The sequence below is a fragment of the Pygocentrus nattereri genome, chromosome 7, assembly GCF_015220715.1.
Source record: "Pygocentrus nattereri isolate fPygNat1 chromosome 7, fPygNat1.pri, whole genome shotgun sequence".
Lineage (NCBI taxonomy): Eukaryota > Metazoa > Chordata > Actinopteri > Characiformes > Serrasalmidae > Pygocentrus > Pygocentrus nattereri.
In genome coordinates, this window is record NC_051217.1 from 25,768,797 (window position 1) to 25,792,286 (window position 23,490).

The 23,490-nt window shown below is 43.7% G+C and overlaps 1 protein-coding gene across 2 annotated transcripts in view; it reads left to right on the forward strand.

Annotated features, from left to right (window-relative positions):
• Positions 1-23,490, forward strand: part of daw1 (dynein assembly factor with WDR repeat domains 1) — a 35,430-nt gene that overhangs the window by 8,028 nt on the left and 3,912 nt on the right. Inside the window, exons 3-12 of one of the 2 annotated variants that reach the window (XM_037539800.1) lie at positions 1,201-1,345; positions 4,005-4,063; positions 4,497-4,619; positions 6,603-6,702; positions 7,072-7,179; positions 10,843-10,949; positions 12,614-12,716; positions 15,036-15,150; positions 19,443-19,519; positions 20,307-20,623. In XM_037539800.1, coding sequence (XP_037395697.1) covers positions 1,201-1,345; positions 4,005-4,063; positions 4,497-4,619; positions 6,603-6,702; positions 7,072-7,179; positions 10,843-10,949; positions 12,614-12,716; positions 15,036-15,150; positions 19,443-19,519; positions 20,307-20,507 — 1,138 coding nt within the window. In that variant the 3' untranslated portion in view covers positions 20,508-20,623. Of the gene's footprint in view, positions 1-1,200; positions 1,346-4,004; positions 4,064-4,496; positions 4,620-6,602; positions 6,703-7,071; positions 7,180-10,842; positions 10,950-12,613; positions 12,717-15,035; positions 15,151-19,442; positions 19,520-20,306; positions 20,624-23,490 lie in introns of those variants that run through there. The other variant, XM_037539801.1, reaches the window with a different exon arrangement.

The window sequence follows — 23,490 nt, forward strand, 5'->3', positions numbered from 1 at the left end:
TAAAGTGGCCAGTTAGTGGAAACGCAAGGTGGGCGTTTCTAATAAAGTGGCCAGTTAGTGGAAACGCAAGGTGGGCGTTTCTAATAAAGTGGCCAGTTAGTGGAAGAGCAAGGTGGGCATTTCTAATAAAGTGGCCAGTTAATGGAAGTGCAAGGTGGGCGTTTCTAATAAAGTGGCCAGTTAAAGGAAGTGCAAGGTGGGCGTTTCTAATAAAGTGGCCAGTTAGTGGAAACGCAAGGTGGGCGTTTCTAATAAAGTGGCCAGTTAAAGGAAGCGCAAGGTGGGTGTTTCTAATAGAGTGGCCAGTTAGTGGGCGATTCTAATAAAGTGGCCAGTTAGTGGAAGTGCAAGGTGGGTGTTTCTAATAAAGTGGCCAGTTAGTGGAAACACAAGGTAGGCGTTTCTAATAAAGTGGCCAGTTAATGGAAGCGCAAGGTGGGTGTTTCTAATAAAGTGGCCATTTAGTGGAAACACAAGGTAGCCGTTTCTAATAAAGTGGCCAGTTAATGGAAGCGCAAGGTGGGCATTTTTAGCCAAAATCTTCATGTTAAATCTGATCTAATGTTCCTTTAACAGGACAGAAGCGAGGGTTGTAGGTATTGCTACTCTGTGAGGCGCAGGGCTGATCTGATATCTTGTTTATGTGATGTACATTGGGTGTGAGAGTCTGATTGCAGATGTTTGTGGTCAATGTAAAGTACAGTGCAAGTCAGTCAATACGTTTAGCTACATCTGAAACCTTCATTACACTCGACTCCACACAGAGAATCACACAAACTGATAAACACATTTTTAATACATATTTATATATTTAACAACACACCTTTTTGATTTTTTTTCCAGAAGTGTGGTAACAATTATACACAACTAAACCATAAATGTCTTCCCTTACTGTTCATATGCTGTGCATTGTTATTTATGATGCTGATGTGTAAGAGATGCTGATGGTTGCTCTCTGGCTGGAGTGAAGTTAATCTGCTTCTTGCTCTTATGAGTGCGTTGGTAACCATATCTGTAAATTAAGGCTCTAATTGACATTAAATTGGTCAGCGGTCTGTCATAAATGCAGATGCGGCCCCCCTGCAGACCACTTTTTTGTCTCCACCAATATCAAAATCAAGCCTATGCCCTTAGAAATAAATCGCCAAACGATGGTTTTAATTGTGATTGTGGTGGTCACTGTAGATGTTTGTGCTGCAGGTGTGATGTGAATGAGGTTCTATCAGAGATCAGGAGAGTGGAGCCACTAATCACGGCGTCCCGAGCAGAGCAGGTGAAGATTCTGATCCAAAGACTGCAGGACAAACTCAGCAAGCCGGACAATCGCAAGTTCTACCTGTTCAAGGTACGCACACCTGACCACACCTGGTCGCACATCATAGCCGTGAAGTTATTGGTGATAACACACTCCTCGAGTGCTCTACAGCATTAATACAGCAGAAATTAATAAACTGGGCCGTGAATGCAGCATTTAATATGTTTTAATGTTCAGTTCCTTCCACCAAATTATAGTTCCTTAACATGCAGCTTGTTGCTACGTCAGAGTAACGAGCTCCGCCCACTCGCTGCACAGCAGGCAGTTCGTTCTCCAGCTCCTTACACTAAATTCCCAAACTGTCACCACTGAGCAGCTTTTCAGTTTTTTATTGGGTCAGTTTTATGGCTCAGTCTGATTTGGTCCTACTCTGAAGATCAGACCACATGTTTGGCGAATGGTATTGGGTTAATTTCTGGCTGATTCCAGGTTGTTTAGCTGTTCTTCTGTCAAAAGCTGCTTAGTGGTGACAACAGTTTGGGAATTTAGTGTCGTCTCATCTTCAGAGTCTGACCAAATCAGCTGTCAGTCAAATGTGATCTTAACAGTGTCCGTTTTCTGTTTGTGGGAAAGTAAGAAGTGAAAACGTTCTGATGGCTTGAGTGTCTCCTATAGCTGTCAAAGTCTGTCAGGCGTCTCAGCGGAGTGATACAGTGTTTGTGAAAAACCTGTGATGTTATGGTGAAATAACAGCAGTTTGATGCCTCTCGACCAATCAGCTCGCCTGGCTAGAACTCACTGTCGTATAATTTGTATTAGTGCACTGATTTAGACAGGTTTTTGGACTCATTCTGAGTGACAAAAACACAGCGATTCATAGTTGCAGGTGATTGTACACTAGGGAAAACTTTTTTTTGTTTACTATATTCCATTTCTGCTCATAATAATAATAGATCTTGCACACTGACAAGTGCAGGTTTAGAGCTATTAAATAAGCTGCATACACGCTGACATTAGTGCTGATTGGATCCTCAGATGTTAAACCAATGCACTTCTTCTGATTCACATTTGACTCTTCCTTTTATATCTCTATTGAAAATATAATTAAAATTACTATCTTTATCTTTTTTTAACATACCCTGTATATATAACTACTTGTATTCTTTCTTTGAGATGTCTTTAGATTTAGAGCTTTTATTATAGAGATTTTATTTTTATTTTGTAGGAAACAAGAAACAAGGAAACAAGACTGAACCAATCAGATTATTTATTAGATATTTATTATGATGAATATCAAATTTAGAAAATACAGTAAATATTGAATGCATGAGATAAAAAATGAGAATACATTGTGCTCTTTATAAATGATTTAGCTTTGGCCTGTTTGAGTAAAAGCAACTCGTACTCTAGCCACCAGATGGCAGCAGGTGGTTGAGTGGCGCTGTCTGTTTTTGGCGCATCAAAGGCGCCACAGAAATTACACAGATTAAAGATGAGGACAAATTAATGCATTTAACACATCACTGTGTAATACTCTCTCTCCCTCTGCTCTCCCTCTGCTCTTCCTCTGCTCTCTCTCTCTTTCTCTCACTATCTGTCTCCCTGTCTCTCCTCTCTCTCCCTCTCTCTCTCCCTCTACTCTCTTTCTCTCCCTCTACTCTCTCTCTCTCTTTCTCTCTCTCTCTCTCTCTCTCACTTTCTCTCTCTCTCTCTCTCTCTCGCTCTCTCTCCCTGTTTCTCCCTCTACTCTCTCTTTCTCTCTCTCCCTCTCTCTCTACTCTCTCTACTCTCTCTCTCTCTCTCTCTCCCTCTCTCTACTCTCTCTACTCACTCTCTCTCTCTCTCACTCTCTCCCTCTACTCTCTCTCTCTTTCTCTCTACTCTCTCTCTTCCCCTCTCCCTCTCTCTCTCTCGCTTTCTCTCCCTCTACTCTCTCTCTCTCTCTACTCTCTCTCTTCCCCTCTGCTCTCCCTCTGCTCTCCCTCTGCTCTCTCTCTCTTTCTCTCACTCTCTGTCTCCCTCTACTCTCTTTCTCTCACTCTACTCTCTCTCTCTCTCCCTGTTTCTCCCTCTACTCTCTCTTTCTCTCCCTCTCTCTCTCTCTCTCTACTCTCTCTACTCTCACTCTCTCTACTCTCTCTCTCACTCTCTCTCTCTGCTCTCCCTCTGCTCTCTCTCTCTTTCTCTCTCTCTCTCTCTCTCTCTCTCTCTCTCACTTTACTCTCTCTCTCTTTCTCTCTACTCTCTCTTCCCCTCTCTCTCTCTCGCTTTCTCTCCCTCTACTCACTCTCTCTCTTTCTCTCTCTCTCTCTCTCTCTCTCACTTTACTCTCTCTCTGTTTCTCTCTACTCTCTCTTCCCCTCTCTCTCTCTCGCTTTCTCTCCCTCTACTCTCTCTCTCTTTCTCTCTCTCTCTCTCTCTCTCTCTCACTTTACTCTCTCTCTCTTTCTCTCTACTCTCTCTCTTCCCCTCTCCTCTCCCTCTCCTCTCCCTCTGCTCTCTCTCTGCTCTCTCTCTCTTTCTCTCACTATCTGTCTCCCTCTCTCTCCTCTCTCTCCCTCTCTCTCTCTCTCTCCCTCTCTCTCCCTCTCTCTCTCCCTCTACTCTGTTTCTCTCCCTCTACTCTCTCTCTCTCTCTCTCTCTCTCTCTCCCTGTTTCTCCCTCTACTCTCTCTTTCTCTCTCTCTCTTTCTCTCTGTCTCTCTCTCTCTCTCTCTCTCTCTCTCTCTCTCTCTCTCTCTCTCTGAAGGCACTCCAGGCCCATATCCTGCCTCTGACGAATGTTGCCTTCAATAAATCAGGGTCAAGGTGAGTTTATCTGAACCACTCACGTTCTCCCCCCTCCACTGCCTCCCACTCTTCTTCCCTTCTTCTCAGCTCTCCCTCACCCCAGTTCTCTCTCTCTCTCTCTCTCTCTCTCTCTCTGTGTCTCTGTCTCTTTCTCTCTCTCTCTGTCTCTCTCTCAGTCTCTCTTTCTGTCTCTCACCCTCTCTCTCTTTGTCTGTCTCTCTCTCTCTCTCTCTGTCTCTCTCTCTCTCTCTCTCTCCCTTTCTCTCTCTCTCTCTCCCTTTCTCTCTCTCTCTGTCTCTGTTTCTGTCTCTCTCTGTGTCTCTCTTTCTGTCTCTCACTCTCTCTCTCTTTGTCTCTCTCTCTCTCTCTGTTTCTCTCTCTCTCTGTCTCTCTCTCTCTCTCTCTCTCTCTCTCTCTCTCTCCCTTTCTATCTCTCTCTGTCCCTCTGCAGTTTTATAACTGGGAGCTATGACAGGACGTGTAAAATATGGGACACGGCATCAGGAGAGGAGCTGCAGACGCTGGAGGGCCATAGAAACGTTGTTTACGCCATTGCTTTCAACAACCCCTATGGGTAAATAACACACACAGTCTTGCTCACACTCTCACATACTCTCACACACTCGCACACACAGTCTAACACACACACTCACACTCACACACACACACACTCACACACATAATGTATTATAATGAGTCGGTATAATGAGACGGTATAATGCATTGTAATGAGACAGTTTGATGGGACGGTATAATACATTATAATGAGTCGGTATAATGTATTATTATGAGACAGTATAATGATATGGTATAATGTATTACAATGAGACAGTATAATGAGATGGTGTAATGTATTATAATGAGACGGTGTAATGTATTACAATGAGACGATATAATGTATTATAATGAGATGGTATAATGCATTATGATGAGACAATATAATTAGATGGTATAATGTATTACAATAAGATGGTATAATGAAATGGTATAAAATATCATAATGAGATAGTGTAATGAGATGGTGTAATGTATTACTGTGAGATGGTATAATGAGATGGTATAATATATTATAATGAGGCAGTATAATGAGGTGGTATAATGCATTATAATGTGACAGTATAATGAGATCTTATAATGTATTACAATGAGACCGTATAATGTATTATAATGAGACAGTATAATGAGGTGGTATAATACATTATAATGAGATGGTATAATGCATTGTAACAAGACATTATAATGAGATGGTATAATGTATTACAATGAGACAGTATAATCCATCCATCCATCCATCCATTTTCTAAGCCGCTTCTCCGTCAGGGTCGTGGGGGGGTGCTGGAGCCTATCCCAGCAGTCTTCGGGCGGAAGGCAGGATACACCCTGGACAGGTCGCCAGTCCAACGCAGGGCAGACAGACATACAGACACAGACAGTCACTCACACAATCACACCTAGGGGCAATTTAGCATGTCCAATTGGCCTGACTGCATGTCTTTGGACTGTGGGAGGAAACCGGAGAACTCGGAGGAAACCCACGCAGACACGGGGAGAACATGCAAACTCCACACAGAGAGGACCCTGATCACCCAGCCAGGGAATCGAACCTAAGCCCTCCTTGCTGTAAGGCGACAGCGCTACCCACCACGCCACCGTGCCGCCCGAGACAGTCTAATGAGATGGTATTATATATTATAATGAGACAGTATAATGAGATGGTATAATGTATTACAATGAGATGGAATAATATATTATAATGAGACAGTATAATGAGGTGGTATAATGCATTATAATGAGATGGTTTAATGACAGTATGAGACAGTCTAATATATTGGAATATCAGTGAAAGTGTATTAAAACTGTGCATATTAAGCTTTAATCGTAACATCCGGTTAGATAGTATCCTATCATAGATAGCAGCATAATAGAAGATTACATGGATAATAACACATTAAACAGATAATTATAGATTATACAGATAGCAGCACTGTAACGGATGGTACAGATGATAACAGATTATAAAGATAGCAGTATAATAATGTATCATGGATGATTGGAGAAACTTAATGAGCAGTCATTGAGTGATACATGTGAAATGAAACAGGCTGTCCTTATGATGATGATGATGATGATGACGACGACGATGATGATGATGCTTTCACCTGAGTAGAATCTGACCAACATTTCTTGTGTGTGGATCAAACTTTGGTGGCAGCGTAAGACGATGTGTGGATTTTTATGTTACTATACAAAAATGCATAAACATGTAAAAATGAAAAGATGCTTTGTATGTTTTATTGCACTCCATTTATTGTGCACTTCTATCTGTATCGCTACACACACACACTGTGATATGGCCACAGTCAGATATGGTCCAAATATACTGCAAACCCATTAAATCAGACACACGTTCACTCACTCAGTCAGTCTGTGGGTTTGGGTGGCTCCAGGGTGTTATGTGGGGAGAGCATTTGTCATTTTGAGTCATAACAGTAGCCCAGTGTCCTTCTTTCCTCTCTCTTTCTCTCTCTTTCTCTCTCTCTCTCTCTCTCTCTCTCAGGGATAAGATAGCCACAGGCTCCTTTGATAAAACCTGCAGGTTATGGAGCACTGAAACAGGGAAATGTTTCCACACCTTTAGGGGACACACCGCAGAAATAGTACGTACTAATAATGTCAGTCTATAGTTTCTCTGTAGATTAGACTGAATGAATAACCGGCTGTAAATGTAGGTATTGTGATATAAACTGAATCCGTTCTACAGTTTCTCATTAGACTGAATAAATAACTGGCTGTAAATGTAGGTATTGTGATATGAACTGAGTTTGTTCTACAGTTTCATATTAGGCTGAATGAATAACCGACTCTAAATGTAGGTACTGTGATATAAACCGAGTCTGTTCTACAGTTTCTCGTTAGGCTGAATTTTAATCATTTGCTGTTTTTATATCCAAATTTCTAATAAATTGGTGTATGCAATGTTATTTTAACACCCTGATATTATTTGACTGTGTGGTTCTCCTGTCCAGGTGTGCCTAGCCTTTAACCCTCAGAGCACCCTGGTTGCCACGGGCAGCATGGACACCACAGCTAAATTATGGGATGTGGAGAGCGGTGAGGAGGTTTACACTCTGGTTGTGAGTATTTCCATCTTCTTACCCACAGTTCAGTCTATCTGCTTCACTCTGTCAGTTGATTATTCCCCTCCATTCGTCCCCCCTCTCCCCTCCATCTTTTACTCCCCCACTGCTGTTGGCACAGCTGAGGATCAGCCCTAAAACCTCCTCTCACTAACTTATGATATACACTGCTTTTCCTACAAAATATGCTTAAATTACCCATTTAAATCTGAACACTGGTGGTTTAGTGATATGACACTTACAAAATAAAATGATACATTTTTTTAAATGATAGCTGCAGAGAGGAAAGATGGAAAGTGTTTTATTTTTGCTCCATATGAGAGAAGTACATCAATTAAACTTGTAGTTGGCTAAGAATTAAATTCACCCAGATTCCCTCTCGCACCTCAAGTGTCCGTCAGCAAAGACGTGTTTAGTGTCTGAAGTTTTCTTCATTAGTTTTAACACTGGTAGCTTTGAGGCTAATATAGCTGAAGCGTAATGGACACTTATTGTCACTATTGGCCCCTCCCAGTTATCCATGTGCTTTTGTTTTGGTTTTGGTCTTGTCCATGTGCTTTTGCTTTGCTTCCTTCTCGGTCCTGCCCCCTTGTTTCCAGACCCTGCCCCATGATTGTTTTCACCTGTTACCCTCTTGTTAACCACCTGTGTCTCCTTACCTGTACCTGTATTTAAGCCCTGTGTTTTCCCTTGTCTCTCGCTGGTCTTTGTTTGAATTGTTTGATTTGCTTGGTCTTCGTATGTATTGTTTGGTCTATGTTTGATATTTGTTTCTTCTGGCCTCCGTTGTTTGTTTATCCTGTGTTTCTTTTGTCATGTCTGTCCCTCGATACCCCCGTGTTGGTTCATTGACCCTGGTCTGTTTTGACCCAGTGTTTGTATTTGCCATTAATCAATCTCACTTCTCTTTGCACATGCGCACGCCTCATCATCACTCCAACACGTTACACTTATACTCCGCCAATTAGCATCATGCAGACATGCAGACATTGAAGACCTGGAAATTATGTCCATTAATTTTTCTCCAAACTTCCTCTATAATTCCTCTCTCTTCCCCAGAGAGTTTGGCTTGTTGTTTTAAATTCTTCAGTGATTTGCATCTCCTCATGCTTTCGGTGAACAGCCGCTCATGCGTGCTCTTATTAATGAATTCACTCATTTAATCATCCGCTGCTTCCATTTAGTGCATAATTGAGCACTGCGTCCCATGTGAGCAGCTTTCTCTGGGATTATATCAGTTGTGATGATGTGTTTTGTTGCTGTGTGTCGCGTGTTCTGCACTGTGTTGTATTGTTTTGCGGATTTTGATTTGAATTGCATTGTGATGCATTTTGTTATGCTGGGTTTACTGAAGCAGAGACACGGTATACTTTACTGAGTCTACAATCGCAAACAGACACATCTTTTACATAATAGATGGATAAAGCCTGTGCATGCATAATACTGACTGTACTCAGTGATGAAAGGAATATGGAAAAAAGAGAGGGTGAAGAGGAGAGATGGAGGGATGGTGAAGCACACAGATTGTGGAACGGACAGGGATGGAGTAGATGGAGGGATGGAGTAATGGTGTAAATAGAATAGATGAATGGAATAGTGAGAGGGATGAATAATGATGATATAGATGGTATAGAGGAGAGATGGAGCAGCTGGTGTACAAGGACGAATATTGTAAATGGAATAGATGGTGTAGATGGAGCTGATGGAGTGAATTGAGCTGATGGTGTGGATGGTGAGGTGTTGTAGATGCTGTAGATGGAGCTGATGGTATGGATGCTGAGGCGGTGTAGATGCTGTAGATGGAGCTGATGGTGGCGGCTGCTGCGGTGATGTAGATGTAGTAAATGGAGCTGATGGTGTGGATGGTGAGGTGATATAGATGCTGTAGATGTAATAAATGGAGCTGATGGTGTGGATGGTGAGGTGTTGTATATGTAGTAAATGGAGCTGATGGTATGGATGGTGAGGTGTTGTAGATGCTAGAGATATACTAAGTGGAGCTGATGGTGTGGATGGTGAGGTGATATAGATGCTATAGATGTAGTAAATGGAGCTAATAGTGTGGATGGTGAGGTGTTGTAGATGCTGTAGATATAGTAAATGGAGCTGATGGTGTGGATGGTGAGGTGATGTAGATGCTGTAGATGGAGCTGATGGTATGGATGCTGAGGCGGTGTAGATGCTAGAGATATAGTAAGTGGAGCTGATGGTATGGATGGTGAGGTGATGTAGATGCTATAGATGTAGTAAATGGAGCTAATGGTGTGGATGGAGAGGTGTTATAGATGCTGTAGATATAGTAAATGGAGCTGATGGTGTGGATGGTGAGGTGATGTAGATGCTGTAGTTGGAGCTGATGGTATGGATGCTGAGGCGGTGTAGATGCTGTAGATGGAGCTGATGGTGTGGCTGCTGAGGTGATGTAGATGTAGTAAATGGAGCTGATGGTGTGGATGGTGAGGTGTAGATGCTGTAGATATAGTAAATGGAGCTTATGATGTGGATTGTGTGGATGGTGAGGTGATGTAGATGCTGTAGATGTAGTAAATGGAGCTAATGGTGTGAATGGTGAGGTGTTGTAGATGCTATAGATGTAGTAAATTGAGCTGATGGTGTGGATGGTGAGGTGTTGTAGATGCTGTACATAGAGCTGATGGTATGGATGCTGAGGTGATGTAGAGGCTGTAGATGGAGCTGATGGTGTGGATGCTGAGGTGATGTAGACGCTGTAGATGGAACTGATGGTGTGGATGCTGTGGTGATGTAGATGCTGTAGATGGAGCTGATGGTGTGGCTGCTGAGGTGATTTAGATGCTGTAGATGGAGCTGATGGTGTGGATGCTGAGGTGATGTAGAGGCTGTAGATGGAGCTGATGGTGTGGATGCTGAGGTGATGTAGACGCTGTAGATGGAGCTGATGGTATGGATGCTGAGGTGGTGTAGATGCTGTAGATGGAACTTATGGTGTGGCTGCTGAGGTGATGTAGAGGCTGTAGATGGAGCTGATGGTGTGGATGCTGAGGTGATGTAGACGCTGTAGATGGAGCTGATGGTATGGATGCTGAGGCAATGTAGATGCTGTAGATGGAACTTATGGTGTGGCTGCTGAGGTGATGTAGAGGCTGTAGATGGAGCTGATGGTGTGGATGCTGAAGTGATGTGGAACCTGTAGATGGAGCTGATTGTGTGGTTGCTGAGGGTGTAGGTGAAGCTGATGGTGCAGATACTGAGATGATGTAGATGCTGTAGATGGAGCTGATGGTGTGGATGGTGTGTTGATGAAGATGCTGTAGATGAAGCTGATGGTGTGAATGGTGAGGTGATGTAGAGCCTATAGATGGAGCTGATGGTGTGGATGCTGATGTGATGTAGATGCTGTAGATGGAGCTGATAGTGTGGATGCTGAGGTGGTGTAGACACTGTAGATGGGGGTTTGGAGTGGCGTTTGAAGGTACACACTGTCTAGCAGCCTGATGATGGCGTGTCACTCCGGTACCTAGCTGAACTCTCCTATTGTTCTTCTGTGAATCTAAGTTATGAATTAGTCTTCAAACTGATACGAATTGGAGAAAATTAACATTTTCCATTTTTCCAGACAAATCCTTTATGCTAATACTTCAACTGAAGAATGATGACTTTAATTTTCTCTCTCTGTCTCAGGGTCACTCTGCTGAGATAATCTCGCTCTCCTTTAACACGATTGGGAATCGTTTGGTCACAGGCTCGTTTGACCACACAGTCAGCATGTGGGACGTTTCTTCAGGCAGGTGTGGAACTCACTGCCAGCTTTAAATCAGTCATTGATCTATCTGTAATATTAGATCCTTGATGTAGGAGAGAGTCTTGCAACCTTGCTCAATAATTTTTTAACTATTTAAGCAGGATTTAATATTTTTGAAAACTGTCAACCTACATGTCTGTTACAAATCAAAACCTAAACTTTCTTTACAGCTCCTATTGTTTCTGAGTGCAGATGTTACAAGGTACCCTAAATGTGAAAGCCCTTAAAGGGCAGGACTGGCCGGCAGCTCCTAAGTTTCATTACACACTTGTATAGCCTAAGAACGGCTTAGCCAGTTTGCATCGAAGTCCTTGTAGTTACTAATAATAAGCCTTAGTGTGTAATAAGCCTGAGGTTTTAAGGGTAAAACTGTAAGATATTAGTAGAGGGATGAATTTAACAGTCTCAAGAAAGTTTGGGCTACTGTGGACCATTAGCTTTCTGATATTGTTGTACATTATATTTTTATTCCATACAGTGGGGTCCAAACGTCTGAGACCACAAAATCTGAAAGTTTTTAAAATTTTTTTATTTAAACTTGGAAATAAACAACAGAAAGTATTTAAAACAAAGAAAAGTTAAAGTAAAATAAAGCATTCAAATTCTATTTAACTATATCCACTCTTCAAATTTAAGCAGCTCTTTTTCGTGTCATTAAAGCAGAAGAATAGGTGAAATACTAAAACATTCTTGTTAAAATTTCACACATTCCACTTTTCCTGCAGATTGTTTTACTGTTAACATCATTTGTAGTGAATAATTTTGTGTTAAATCAGAAAAGAATGCAAAATAGAAGCATTTTCAGTGCTTTCTGACCTTTGGACCCCACTGTATGTGTTACATTTTTTTTTTCTTTTTAATTTCACCTCCGCATTTAACCCATCCATGAAGTGAAACACCACATACACACACTAGTGAGCACAAACACACTAGGGTGCAGTGAGCACCTTTGCCTGGAGCAGTGGGCAGCCCTATCCACGGTGCCCGGGGAGCAGTTGAAGGTTAGGTGTCTTGCTCAAGGGCACCTCAGTCATGGTCACAGGGTCAGTTCACTAACCTCCAGACCATGACTGCACTTTTTTTTTTTGATGCCAATACATAAACATTTATAAAGACACAGACATTTAAACACAGACATTTGAAACATTTGAAGTTTACAACAAACATTCAAGTGGACGTGAATATTGTTGGAGCAGCCTTGCCTGTCTGTAAATGCACAGTTTTCGTTTCATGTACACAAATTTATGACATCAAATGTGTAATTTTTTTCTTTACATGCATGAAATTCGTAACTGCAGACGTGTGAGCATTAGTGAGATCCTGCTCTCCCAGTGCTGCACAATAAAGTGATTTGAGTACTAATAGCTCCCCCTTCTGGGGATTCCTCAGACTGCTAAACACAGCTTTATAATGACCTGCAGACACTATGTTTAGCATTCAAATTGTAGAATGTACGTTTTATTTGATTATTTCTGTCAAGTGATTGATTTTTCTCCTGTAATCGTGACAGGACTAGTTGTTTTGTCAACACTACAAATAAGCTAATCTCTGCTTCTTTGTGACAGCTATGAGGCAGAGAGTGAAGCCAATTTTCTGGATTGTGTTTTGTTGTTTATTTTAAGGACTTGTTTGTGTTGTTTGTGTATGAAGGCGAGTGCACACGCTGATAGGCCACAGAGGGGAGATCAGCAGTGTGAACTTCAACTGGGATTCATCCCTCATCGTCACGGCCTCCATGGACAAAACCTGCAAGGTCTGTTTTACACACACACACACACACACACACACACACACACACACACACACACACACACACACACACACACACACACATTTGAAACGGTTACACCACTGTTCAAAAGTTCTAAATCAAATTTTTCAATAATGTAAAGTAGGGCTGGGCGATTAACAGAAAAGTAATCGAAACAATCGACATTCAGAACCTCTAACCAACAAAATCTTGCCTATGTTGGTTATTTAGATTTTTTTTTTTAATCTGTTCATCTTTTCCCAACTCTGTGTTTATGCACTGTCCCCTTAATACTTACTACTGTGCGTGTCATCATGTGACTCCGTCAAGTCCAGTCTGCGACATGGAAGCTAAGTCTATGTTCAGCAGGTAAAAGTTGCCCAAACTAATAGTTTTTTTGTTTGACTGTTCAGATTATCTTTTAAATGTGATCTGTATGTGACGTCAGTCTGATCAGCTCCTAAACTGAGCCTCATGCGCAAAAGAACTGAGTGTCACGCTGCTTCATGCAACTCATCCAAAGGTAAACAATCACGACCACCAATGAATGCCAGTCGCTCCCAGAGGTTCAGCTTCATCTTCTTCAGCATCACAGGAACCATCAGGAAGCTTCACTGACTGACCGCTGGGCTCATCACCCAGAATGTGTTTGAGCCATAAAAAGGGCGCGGTCACTTCTTTGGTTCACATCCTCGGATTCTTTAAACTTTGCTTTCAGACTTTTAACTGTTCTTAGACGCTGCAGCCTCGTTCTCCTACGACCACATTCAGACATTTCTTTAGAAATCTTTTCAAACATGCAGGGTTTTGGATTTGTTTCTTCTAATTTTTGTACAGAAATATCTCCACAAATGTTTATAAGGTTTCAGCAGTGTGAAATTATGACGAATGTCGAGTTGGATTGACAGTACAAACCTTGCCACTGAACTGTGAGGGCAAAAAAAACCCAAACAAAAACAAAATAATCGTTCATATCACCGAGCACTAATGTGATGTGGGGGATGTGGTGTGGGGTTGTTTTTCAGGAGTTGGGCTCAGCCCCTTAGTTCCAGTGAAAGGAACTCTTAAAGCTTCAGCACCAAGAGATTTTGGACAATTTCCTGCTCCCAACTTTGTGGAAACAGTTTTGGGATGGCCCCTTCCTGTTCCAACATGACTGCGCACCAGTGCACAAAGCACGTCCATAAAGACATGGATGAGCCAGTTTGGTGTGGAAGAACTTGACTGGCCTGCACATAGTCCTGACCTCAACCCGACAGAACCCCTTTGGGATGAATTAGAGCAGAGACTGCGAGCCAGGCCTTCTCGTCCAACATCAGTGTCTGACCTCACAAATGCGCTTCTGGAAGACTGGTCAAAAATTCCCATAAACACACTCCTAACCCTTGTTGAAAGCCTTCCCAGAGGAGTTGAAGCTGTTATAGCTGCAAAGGGTGGGCTGACATCATATATACCATATACCCAATGGATTAAGAATGGGATGTCACTCACGTTCATATGCGTGTGAAGCCAGACGACCACATACTTTTGTAAATGTAGTGTACACACATAGCTGAAATGCCAACATGTAATCAAAATAATCAAGTTAGTTATCCACGCAGTTGCTGTTACTTATGTAACAAAACTAAAGTGTGTTAAACATGTGATAAAGTGTTTAAGTTGTGAATACCCTGCTGTTTATTAGAGCATTATTTCATCTAATATTCTGTTAATATGTTATTTCTCCTAGTTTTCCTCCCTTGATAACATCAAAACAAGGTTTTTTCCCCCAAAGTGTAGCTGTCCCTAATACTGGTGCAGTATTTACACATTTGTAATCGTTCTCCTGTAAATAACCCTGATCAGGCCTCGTCAGTTATTGCAAAACCAATGTGAAACATTATTTGCCTTAAAAATAATTTTTAAAGGCTAGATGTCCCCTAACTTCTGATGTATGTGCACTGCATTTTCTGATCAGCTATTTATCTATACTCCATACCACCAACAGAAAAGAAGTTTTGATAGAATAGAAAACTTTCTCTCTGTCGCTCACCCTCTGATTGTCCTGAATGACTCATGGTCTTAATTATTCTGCAGACAGTGATGTTCCTCAAAGGAGAACAAACTGAAACAAAGCTATTTACTTCACTCCTTCATAAAAGATGATTTATGTTTCTTCTGTGAGCTGTACACTGTTTAATGGACTGACTGAACTGCGAAGGGGAATTATGACTGTGTGTTGGCATTAAAGTCTGTTTTTCTCTCTCTTTGTGGTGTGTGTGTGTGTGTGTGTGTGTGTGTGTGTGTGTGTGTGTGTGTGTGTGTGTATTTGTGTGTGTGTAGGTGTGGGATGCTGATGGTGGTCAGTGTTTAGCTACTCTTATTGGGCATGATGATGAAGTGCTGGATGTTTGCTTTAACTACACTGGTCAACTCATTGCCACGGCTTCAGCAGATGGTGAGAACAGCTTACTCCCTAATACAGTGACCTTCATCAATACTATCATCATCATTATTTTTACAGTAATTAATATCATCAATTCCATAATGACCACCATCATTGTCATAACAGTCACCATCCATCATCACAGTCATCATCACAGCCATCATCATAGTCATCATCACAGTCATCATCACCACATTCACCCCTACCCTAAAAGTCTACTTCATCACTGTTATCAGTCATCATTACAGTCATGGTCATTATTTTCCCATTAATCATCATTGCTTCCAAAATCACATCACTATCATTACCATAGTAACTATCACCGTTTTGTTAAGGGTCTACATTATCACCGTTATCAATCATCATTACAATATCATTAATTTTACTTAAATCATCACTACTTCCATAATCACATCATCACAGTCACTATCATGACATACCTCACACTCACAATCACCTTATTGAATATTACTATAAGTATCATCGTCACCACCACCATCACATTAATCACCTTTATCACCACAAATATCAGTTATCACCAGTATTATCAATATCATAATTTCAATTGTGATTATTAATCAGTAGTACTTATTATCACAGCATTATCAATTAGCACCATCATTATCAGTAATTGAGACTATTATTGTCATCACCATCATCACAGTCATTTTCACCATTATTACAGTCATCGTCACCATAAACAGCATCATTATCAGTCATCGTCACCATCATTATCACAGCTATCACCACCATAAACGCCATCATTATCACAGTTATCATCATAAACATCATTATTAGTCATCACCATCATAATTACAGCCATCATCACCATGAACATCATCATCAATCATCACCATCATCACCATACACAGTCATTATCACAGTGATTTTCACTATTATTATTAGTCATCATCACAGCCATCATTATCATAGTTATCATTACCATAAACACCATCAGTATAACAATCATTGTTACCATCACTATTACAGTCAACACCATATACACCATTATTGTCACATTCATCATTACCGTTACCATAAACACCTTCAGTTATCATCACGATTATCACAGCCAGCCATCATCATCATTATCACAGTTGTCATCACCATCATTATCACAATCATCGTCACCACAATCACAATCATTATCAGTCATTGTCACCATCATTATCACAGCCATCACCACCATAAAGACCATCATTATCACAGTCATTTTCACCATCATCATTACTCATTATCACCATAATCACCATCTTTATCACAGTCATCACCACCATTAAACAGCAACATTATCACAGCTATCATCCCCATAAATGCCATAGTTATGACAGCCGTCATCACCCTAAACACCATCATTATCACAGTCATCACCATAAACACCGTCATCGTCACCAACATTATCCCAACCATCATCACCATGAACACCTTCATTATCAAAGTCATTCTCACTGTCGGTTTTACAGTCATTATAATAAACACCATCGTTTTTATGGTCATCATAATAAACAGTATCATTATCATAGTAATCACCGCCTTTTTTACCTCCAACATCAAAACTCCACTACAGTCCCTACACATTCCTTTCTCTCTCTTCCCTCTCTTCTTCTCTCCTCTATCCATCATTACACTTTTTCTCTCCTCTGCTGTTTTTCTCCCCATGGTTCTTTTCTCTCTCCATCTCTCCACTGTGTCATTTCTCCTTTCCACTGAATATCTTTCTCTGTCTCTATCTCTCTCTCTTTCTCTCTTTCTGTCTCTCCAACCCACCCCCCTTCTGTTTGGGCCTTTGGGGCAGTTTCTCTTTGCTGCTGTCTTTGTCTGTGTGCATTACTTGAAAAACGTCCTGAAAAACCTGCAAGAAGAACACAGAGAAACACAGCACTGACCTGCAGGAACAACACAGAGAGAAATGCAGCACTGACTTGCAGGAAGGAAACAGAGAAACACAGCACTAACCTGCAGGAAGAACACAGCGAAACACAGCACCTGACCTGCAGGAAGACCACAGAGAAACACAGTACTGACCTGCAGGAAGAACACAGAGAAACACAGCATTGACCTGCAGGAAGAACACAGAGGAACACAGCATTTACCTGCAGAAAGAACACAGAGAAACACAGCACTGGTCTGCAGGAAGAACACAGAGAAACACCGCATTGACCTGCAGAAAGAACACAGAGAAACAGAGCACTAATCTGCAGGAAGGACACAGAGAAACACAGCACTGATCTACAGGAAGAACGCAGAGAAACACGGCACCGACCTGCAGGAAGGACGTAGGGAAACACGGCACTGATCTACAGGAAGAACGCAGAGAAACACGGCACCGACCTGCAGGAAGGACACAGGGAAACACAGCACTGATCTACAGGAAGAACGCACAGAAACACGGCACCGACCTGCAGGAAGGACACAGGGAAACACAGCACCGACCTGCAGGAAGGACACAGGGAAACACAGCACTGACCTGCAGGAAGGACACAGAGAAACACAGCACCGACCTGCAGGAAGAACACAGAGAAACACAGCACCGACCTGCAGGAAGAACACAGAGAAACAAGGCACCGACCTGCAGGAAGAACACAGATACATGTCACCGACCTGCAGGAGAAACATAGAGAAACGCAGCACCGACCTGCAGGAAGAATGCAGAGAAACACGGCACCGACCTGCAGGAAAAAGGTAGAGAAACATGGCACCGACCTGCAGGAAAAGCACAGAGAAACACAGCACTGACCTGCAGGAAGAACACAGAGAAACACAGCACTGACCTGCAGGAAGGACACAGCGAAACACAGCACTAATCTGCAGGAAGAACACAGAGAAACAGGGCCTTGATCTGCAGGAAGAACACAAAGAAACACGGCACTGATCTACAGGAAGAACGCAGGGAAACGCGGCACCGACCTGCAGGAAGGACGTAGGGAAACACAGCACTGATCTACAGGAAGAACGCAGAGAAACATGGCACCGACCTGCAGGAAGGACACAGGGAAACACAGCACCGACCTGCAGGAAGGACACAGGGAAACACAGCACTGACCTGCAGGAAGGACACAGAGAAACACAGCACCGACCTGCAGGAAGAACACAGAGAAACAAGGCACCGACCTGCAGGAAGAACACAGAAACATGGCACCGACCTGCAGGAGAAACATAGAGAAACACAGCACCGACCTGCAGGAAGAATGCAGAGAAACACGGCACCGACCTGCAGGAAGAACACAGAAACACGGCACCGACCTGCAGGAAAAACGTAGAGAAACATGGCACCGACCTGCAGGAAGAATGCAGAGAAACACAGCACTGACCTGCAGGAAGAACACAGAGAAACACAGCACTGACCTGCAGGAAGGACACAGAGAAACACAGCACTAATCTGCAGGAAGAACACAGAGAAACATGGCCTTGATCTGCAGGAAGAACACAAAGAATCACGGCACTGATCTACAGGAAGAATGCAGGGAAACGCGGCAACGACCTGCAGGAAGAACGCAGAGAGACATGGCACCGACCTGCAGGTAGAACGCAGAGAAACACGGCATCGATCTGCAGGAACAACGCAGAGAAACACAGCACCAACCTGCAGGAAGAACACAGAGATACACAGCATTGATCTGCAGGAAGAACACAAAGAAACAGCACTGATTTACAGGAAGAACACAGAGAAACATAGCACTGATCTACAGGAAGAACGCAGAGAAACACAGCACCGACCTGCAGGAAGGACGTAGGGAAACACGGCACTGATCTACAGGAAGAATGCAGAGAAACACGGCACCGACCTGCAGGAAGGACACAGGGAAACACAGCACCGACCTGCAGGAAGGACACAGAGAAACACAGCACTGACCTGCAGGGCTTTTTGCTAATGTTTCTTTTTTACAACTGAAAGAATAAAACCTTTTATTTTCGGTTCCTGAGGTTAAGGGTTAGGATTAGGAATAGACGTAAAAGATTGTTATATATTGGAATTTGTTGTTTATAGATGCTTACATAATCGCTGCTGTTCATAAAAAAACCTTACATCTCCAAAAAGCCAACTTGACAGGAGAAGGAATAACATTCTTAACTTTTAATGGAAGTAAATGGAGAAATATTTTTGCACCATTTCTGTTGTTCAGTTCATCATGACATTTTCACACAACAGCAGCTGCCTTTTTCAAATTATATACAAAAATTAAAATGGCAAAAATGGAGATACAACCTTTTTTGTAAAAATATTATTACTTCTTATTACTATTACATGCAGGTACTTATGTATGTATATATTAATGTGTGTGTGTGTGTATGTGTGTGTTCAGGTACGTCGAGGGTGTTTAATGCACAGACGCATGAGTGTGTGTGTAAACTGGAGGGCCATGAAGGAGAGATCTCTAAGGTAAGTACACATACACAGAGTAACACACACACACACACGCACACACACACACACACATACTAACGCACACACACATACACTCACACAGACACACACACACGCACACACACACACTAACACGCGCGCACACACAGACACACACACATTAACAAATACGCACATACACACACACACATATACTAACACACACATACTAACACACACGCACACACATACTAACACACACCCACAAATATTAATGCACACACACACACATACATACTAACACATACACATACTAACACACTAACACACACACACACACACATACACACACTGTATCATGCACACACGCACACCTACAGTGAGGAAAATAAGTATTTGAACACCCTGCGACTTTGCAAGTTCTCCCACTTAGAAATCATGGAGTAGTAACACACAAATAAATTATTAAAAATCACACATTGTGATTTCCGGATTATTTTTTTTTAGATTATGTCTCTCACAGTGGACATGCACCTAAGATATTAGACCCCTCCATGATTTCTAAGTGGGACTTAACTTGCAAAGTCGCAGGCTGTTCAAATACTTATTTTCCTCACTGTAGTAACACACACACACACACTCTAATGCACATGCACACACATACTAACACACACACAAGTACTAACACTGTACTAACACTAACAGTGTCACTGTTTTTCTTATCTTTTATCATATCTCTCTCTGTCTGTCTCCCTCTCTCTCTCTCTTTCCCTCTCTCTCTTTCCGTCTCTCTGTCTCCCTCTCTCTCTCATTCTTTCTGCAGGCACTCATTGCCTGTCACTCCTGTCTGTCCCTCCTTCACTTCCTGTTTATATCTACCTGTCCTTCTCTCTCTCTCCCTCACTCTCTCTCACTCTCTCTCTCTCTCTCTCTCTCTCTCTCTCTCTCACTCACACTCACTCTGCCAGTCCTTCAATCGCTCCTCTCTGACACCTCCGACTCCCTCTCGCTCCTGTCGTCATGAGTGTCTTCATGTTTTTTTCCCTTCAACTTGATTTTTACACTTCAAATGTCAGCTACCTTTTTTCTTTAATCTCACACCTCCTCCTCTCCACCTCTCCTTCCATATTTCCCCCTCTCTCTCCCTCTCTGCTCTTTTTCTTTTCTCTTTCTCCTTCCTTTTCTCTCCTTCTCTCTGCTCTTTTTCTTTTCTCTCTCTTCTCCTTCTTCCTTTTCTCTCCCTCTCTGCTCTTTTTTTTATCTTCTCCCTTTTCCTTTTCTCTCCCTCTCTCTGCTCTATATTTTTCTTTTCTCTCTCTTTTTGTTCTTCCTTTTATCTCCCTCTCTCCCTCTCTGCTCTATTTTTCTTTTCTCTCTCTTCTCCTTCCTTTTCTCTCCCTCTCTCTGCTTTTTCTTTTCTCTTTTTCTTTTCTCTCTTTGCTCATTCTTCGCTCTCTTCACTTTTTTCATCTTCTCTCTTTGTCTCTGACTTCACTTTCTTCTCCTTCTTCTTTCCCTGCCTCACTCTCATTCTCTCTTTACTCTTTCTTCTCCTTCCTTTTTGTACCCTCTCTCTGCTTTCTTCTTTGTCCCTTTTTTATTGCTTTTTTTGGAGTTTCTTCTCCTTCTTCCCTCTTTTTTTGCTCTTTTTGCTCCCTTCCCTCTTTGCCTTAATCTCCCCATCTTTCTTTCTTTCTTTCTTTCTTTACTTCTCTTTTTTCCCTCCTGTCTCTCTATTTCCATTTCCTGTGGTGGTAGTAACTCAGTCCTCTCTGTAATTCTGTGCTTCAGTATAGTAATAAACAGTACAGTTAAAAACTCACTACAGAGATGTACAGCACACTGTGGCTCTGACAGAGGTCAGGCCAAGGTCACGCTGAGGCCGGCTGTCTCCGCTCTCCATCTCTCTGTACCTGTCAAACTGATGTAAAGTAGAAAACTTTACCCACCAAACACGTCCTGGATGATCAACTCTCTCTCCCTCTCTCCTTTTCTCCCTCTCTCTCTCTCTCTACCCCCCCTCCCCTACTCTGCCTCTCTCCCTTTCTCCCTCTCTCTCTCTCTCCACCCCCCTCTCCCCCACTCTGCCTCTCTCCTTTTCTCTCCCCCTCTCTCCCTCTCCCCCCCCTCTGTCTCAACCCTTTCTCCCTCTCTCTCCCCCTCTCTCTCTTTCTCTGTCTCCCTCTCCCTCTCTCCCTTTCTCCCTCTCTCTCCCCCCACCCCCTCTCTGTCTCTCCCCCTCTCTGTGTCTCTCTTTCTCTCTGTCTGCCTCTCCGTCTCTCCCTTTCTCCCTCTCTCTCCCCCCACCCTCTCTCTCCATCCCTCTCTACCTCTCTCTGTCTCCCTCTCCCTCTCTCCCTTTCTCCCTCTCTCTCCCCCCTCTCTCTCCCTCTCACCCTCTCACTCTCCCTCTCTCTCCCTCACTCTCCCCCCTCTGTCTCCCTCTTCCTCTCTCCATTTCTCCCTCTCTCTCTACCCCCTCTCTCCTCCTCTGCTTCTCTCCCTTTCTCCCTCTCTCTCCCTCTCCCCCCTCTCCCTCTCTCCCTTTCTCCCTCTCTCTCCCTCCCTCTCTACCTCTCTCTGTCTCCCTCTCCCTCTCTCCCTTTCTCCCTCTCTCTCCCCCCTCTCTCTCTCCCTCTCACCCTCTCACTCTCCCTCTCTCTCCCTCACTCTCCCCCCTCTGTCTCCCTCTTCCTCTCTCCCTTTCTCCCTCTCTCTCTACCCCCTCTCTCCTCCTCTGCTTCTCTCCCTTTCTCCCTCTCTCTCTACCCCCTCTCTCCTCCTCTGCTTCTCTCCCTTTCTCCCTCTCTCTCCCTCTCCCCCCTCTCCCTCTCTCCCTTTCTCCCTCTCTCTCCCCCCACCCCCTCTCTGTCTCTCCCTCTCTCTCTCCCTCTCTCTGTGTCTCTCTTTCTCTCTGTCTGCCTCTCCCTCTCTCCCTTTCTCCCTCTCTCTCCCCCCACCCTCTCTCTCCCCCCACCCTCTCTCTCCCTCCCTCTCTACCTCTCTCTGTCTCCCTCTTCCTCTCTCCCTTTCTCCCTCTCTCTCCCCCCTCTCTCTCTCTCCCTCTCACCCTCTCACTCTCCCTCTCTCTCCCTCACTCTCCCCCCTCTGTCTCCCTCTTCCTCTCTCCCTTTCTCCCTCTCTCTCTACCCCCTCTCTCCTCCTCTGCTTCTCTCCCTTTCTCCCTCTCTCTCCCTCTCCCCCCTCTCTCCCCCTCTACCTCTCTCCTTCTCTCTCCCCTTCTCTCTCTCCCTCTCTCTCTCTTTCTCTGTCTCTCTCTCCCTCCCTCTTCCCCCTCTCTCCCCTCCCTATCTTTCTCCCCCCTCTCTCTCCTTCTCTCTCTCCTTCTCTCTTGCCCTCTCTCCCTCTCCCTCTCTTCCTCTCTCCCTCCCTCTCCCCCTCTCTCTCCCTCTCATCCTCTCTCCCTCCCTCTTCCCCCCTCTCTCCCCTCCCCCTCTTTCTCCCCCCTCTCTCTCTCCTTCTCTCTCTACTTCTCTCTCGCCCTCTCTCTCTCTCCCTCTCTTCCTCTCTCCCCCTCTACCTCTCTCCTTCTCTCTCCCCTTCTCTCTCTCTCCCTCTCTCTCTCTTTCTCTGTCTCTCTCTCCCTCCCTCTTCCCCCTCTCTCCCCTCCCTATCTTTCTCCCCCCTCTCTCTCCTTCTCTCTCTCCTTCTCTCTTGCCCTCTCTCCCTCTCCCTCTCTTCCTCTCTCCCTCCCTCTCCCCCTCTCTCTCCCTCTCATCCTCTCTCCCTCCCTCTTCCCCCCTCTCTCCCCTCCCCCTCTTTCTCCCCCCTCTCTCTCTCCTTCTCTCTCTACTTCTCTCTCGCCCTCTCTCTCTCTCCCTCTCTTCCTCTCTCCCTCCCTCTCCCCCTCTCTCTCCCTCTCTCTCCCTCTCTCCCCCTCTCTCCACCTCTCTCTCCCCCTCTCTCCACCTCTCTCTCCCTCTCTCTACCCCCTCCCCATCTCTCTCTCTCTCTCTCTCTCTCTACCCCCTCCCCATCTCTCTCTC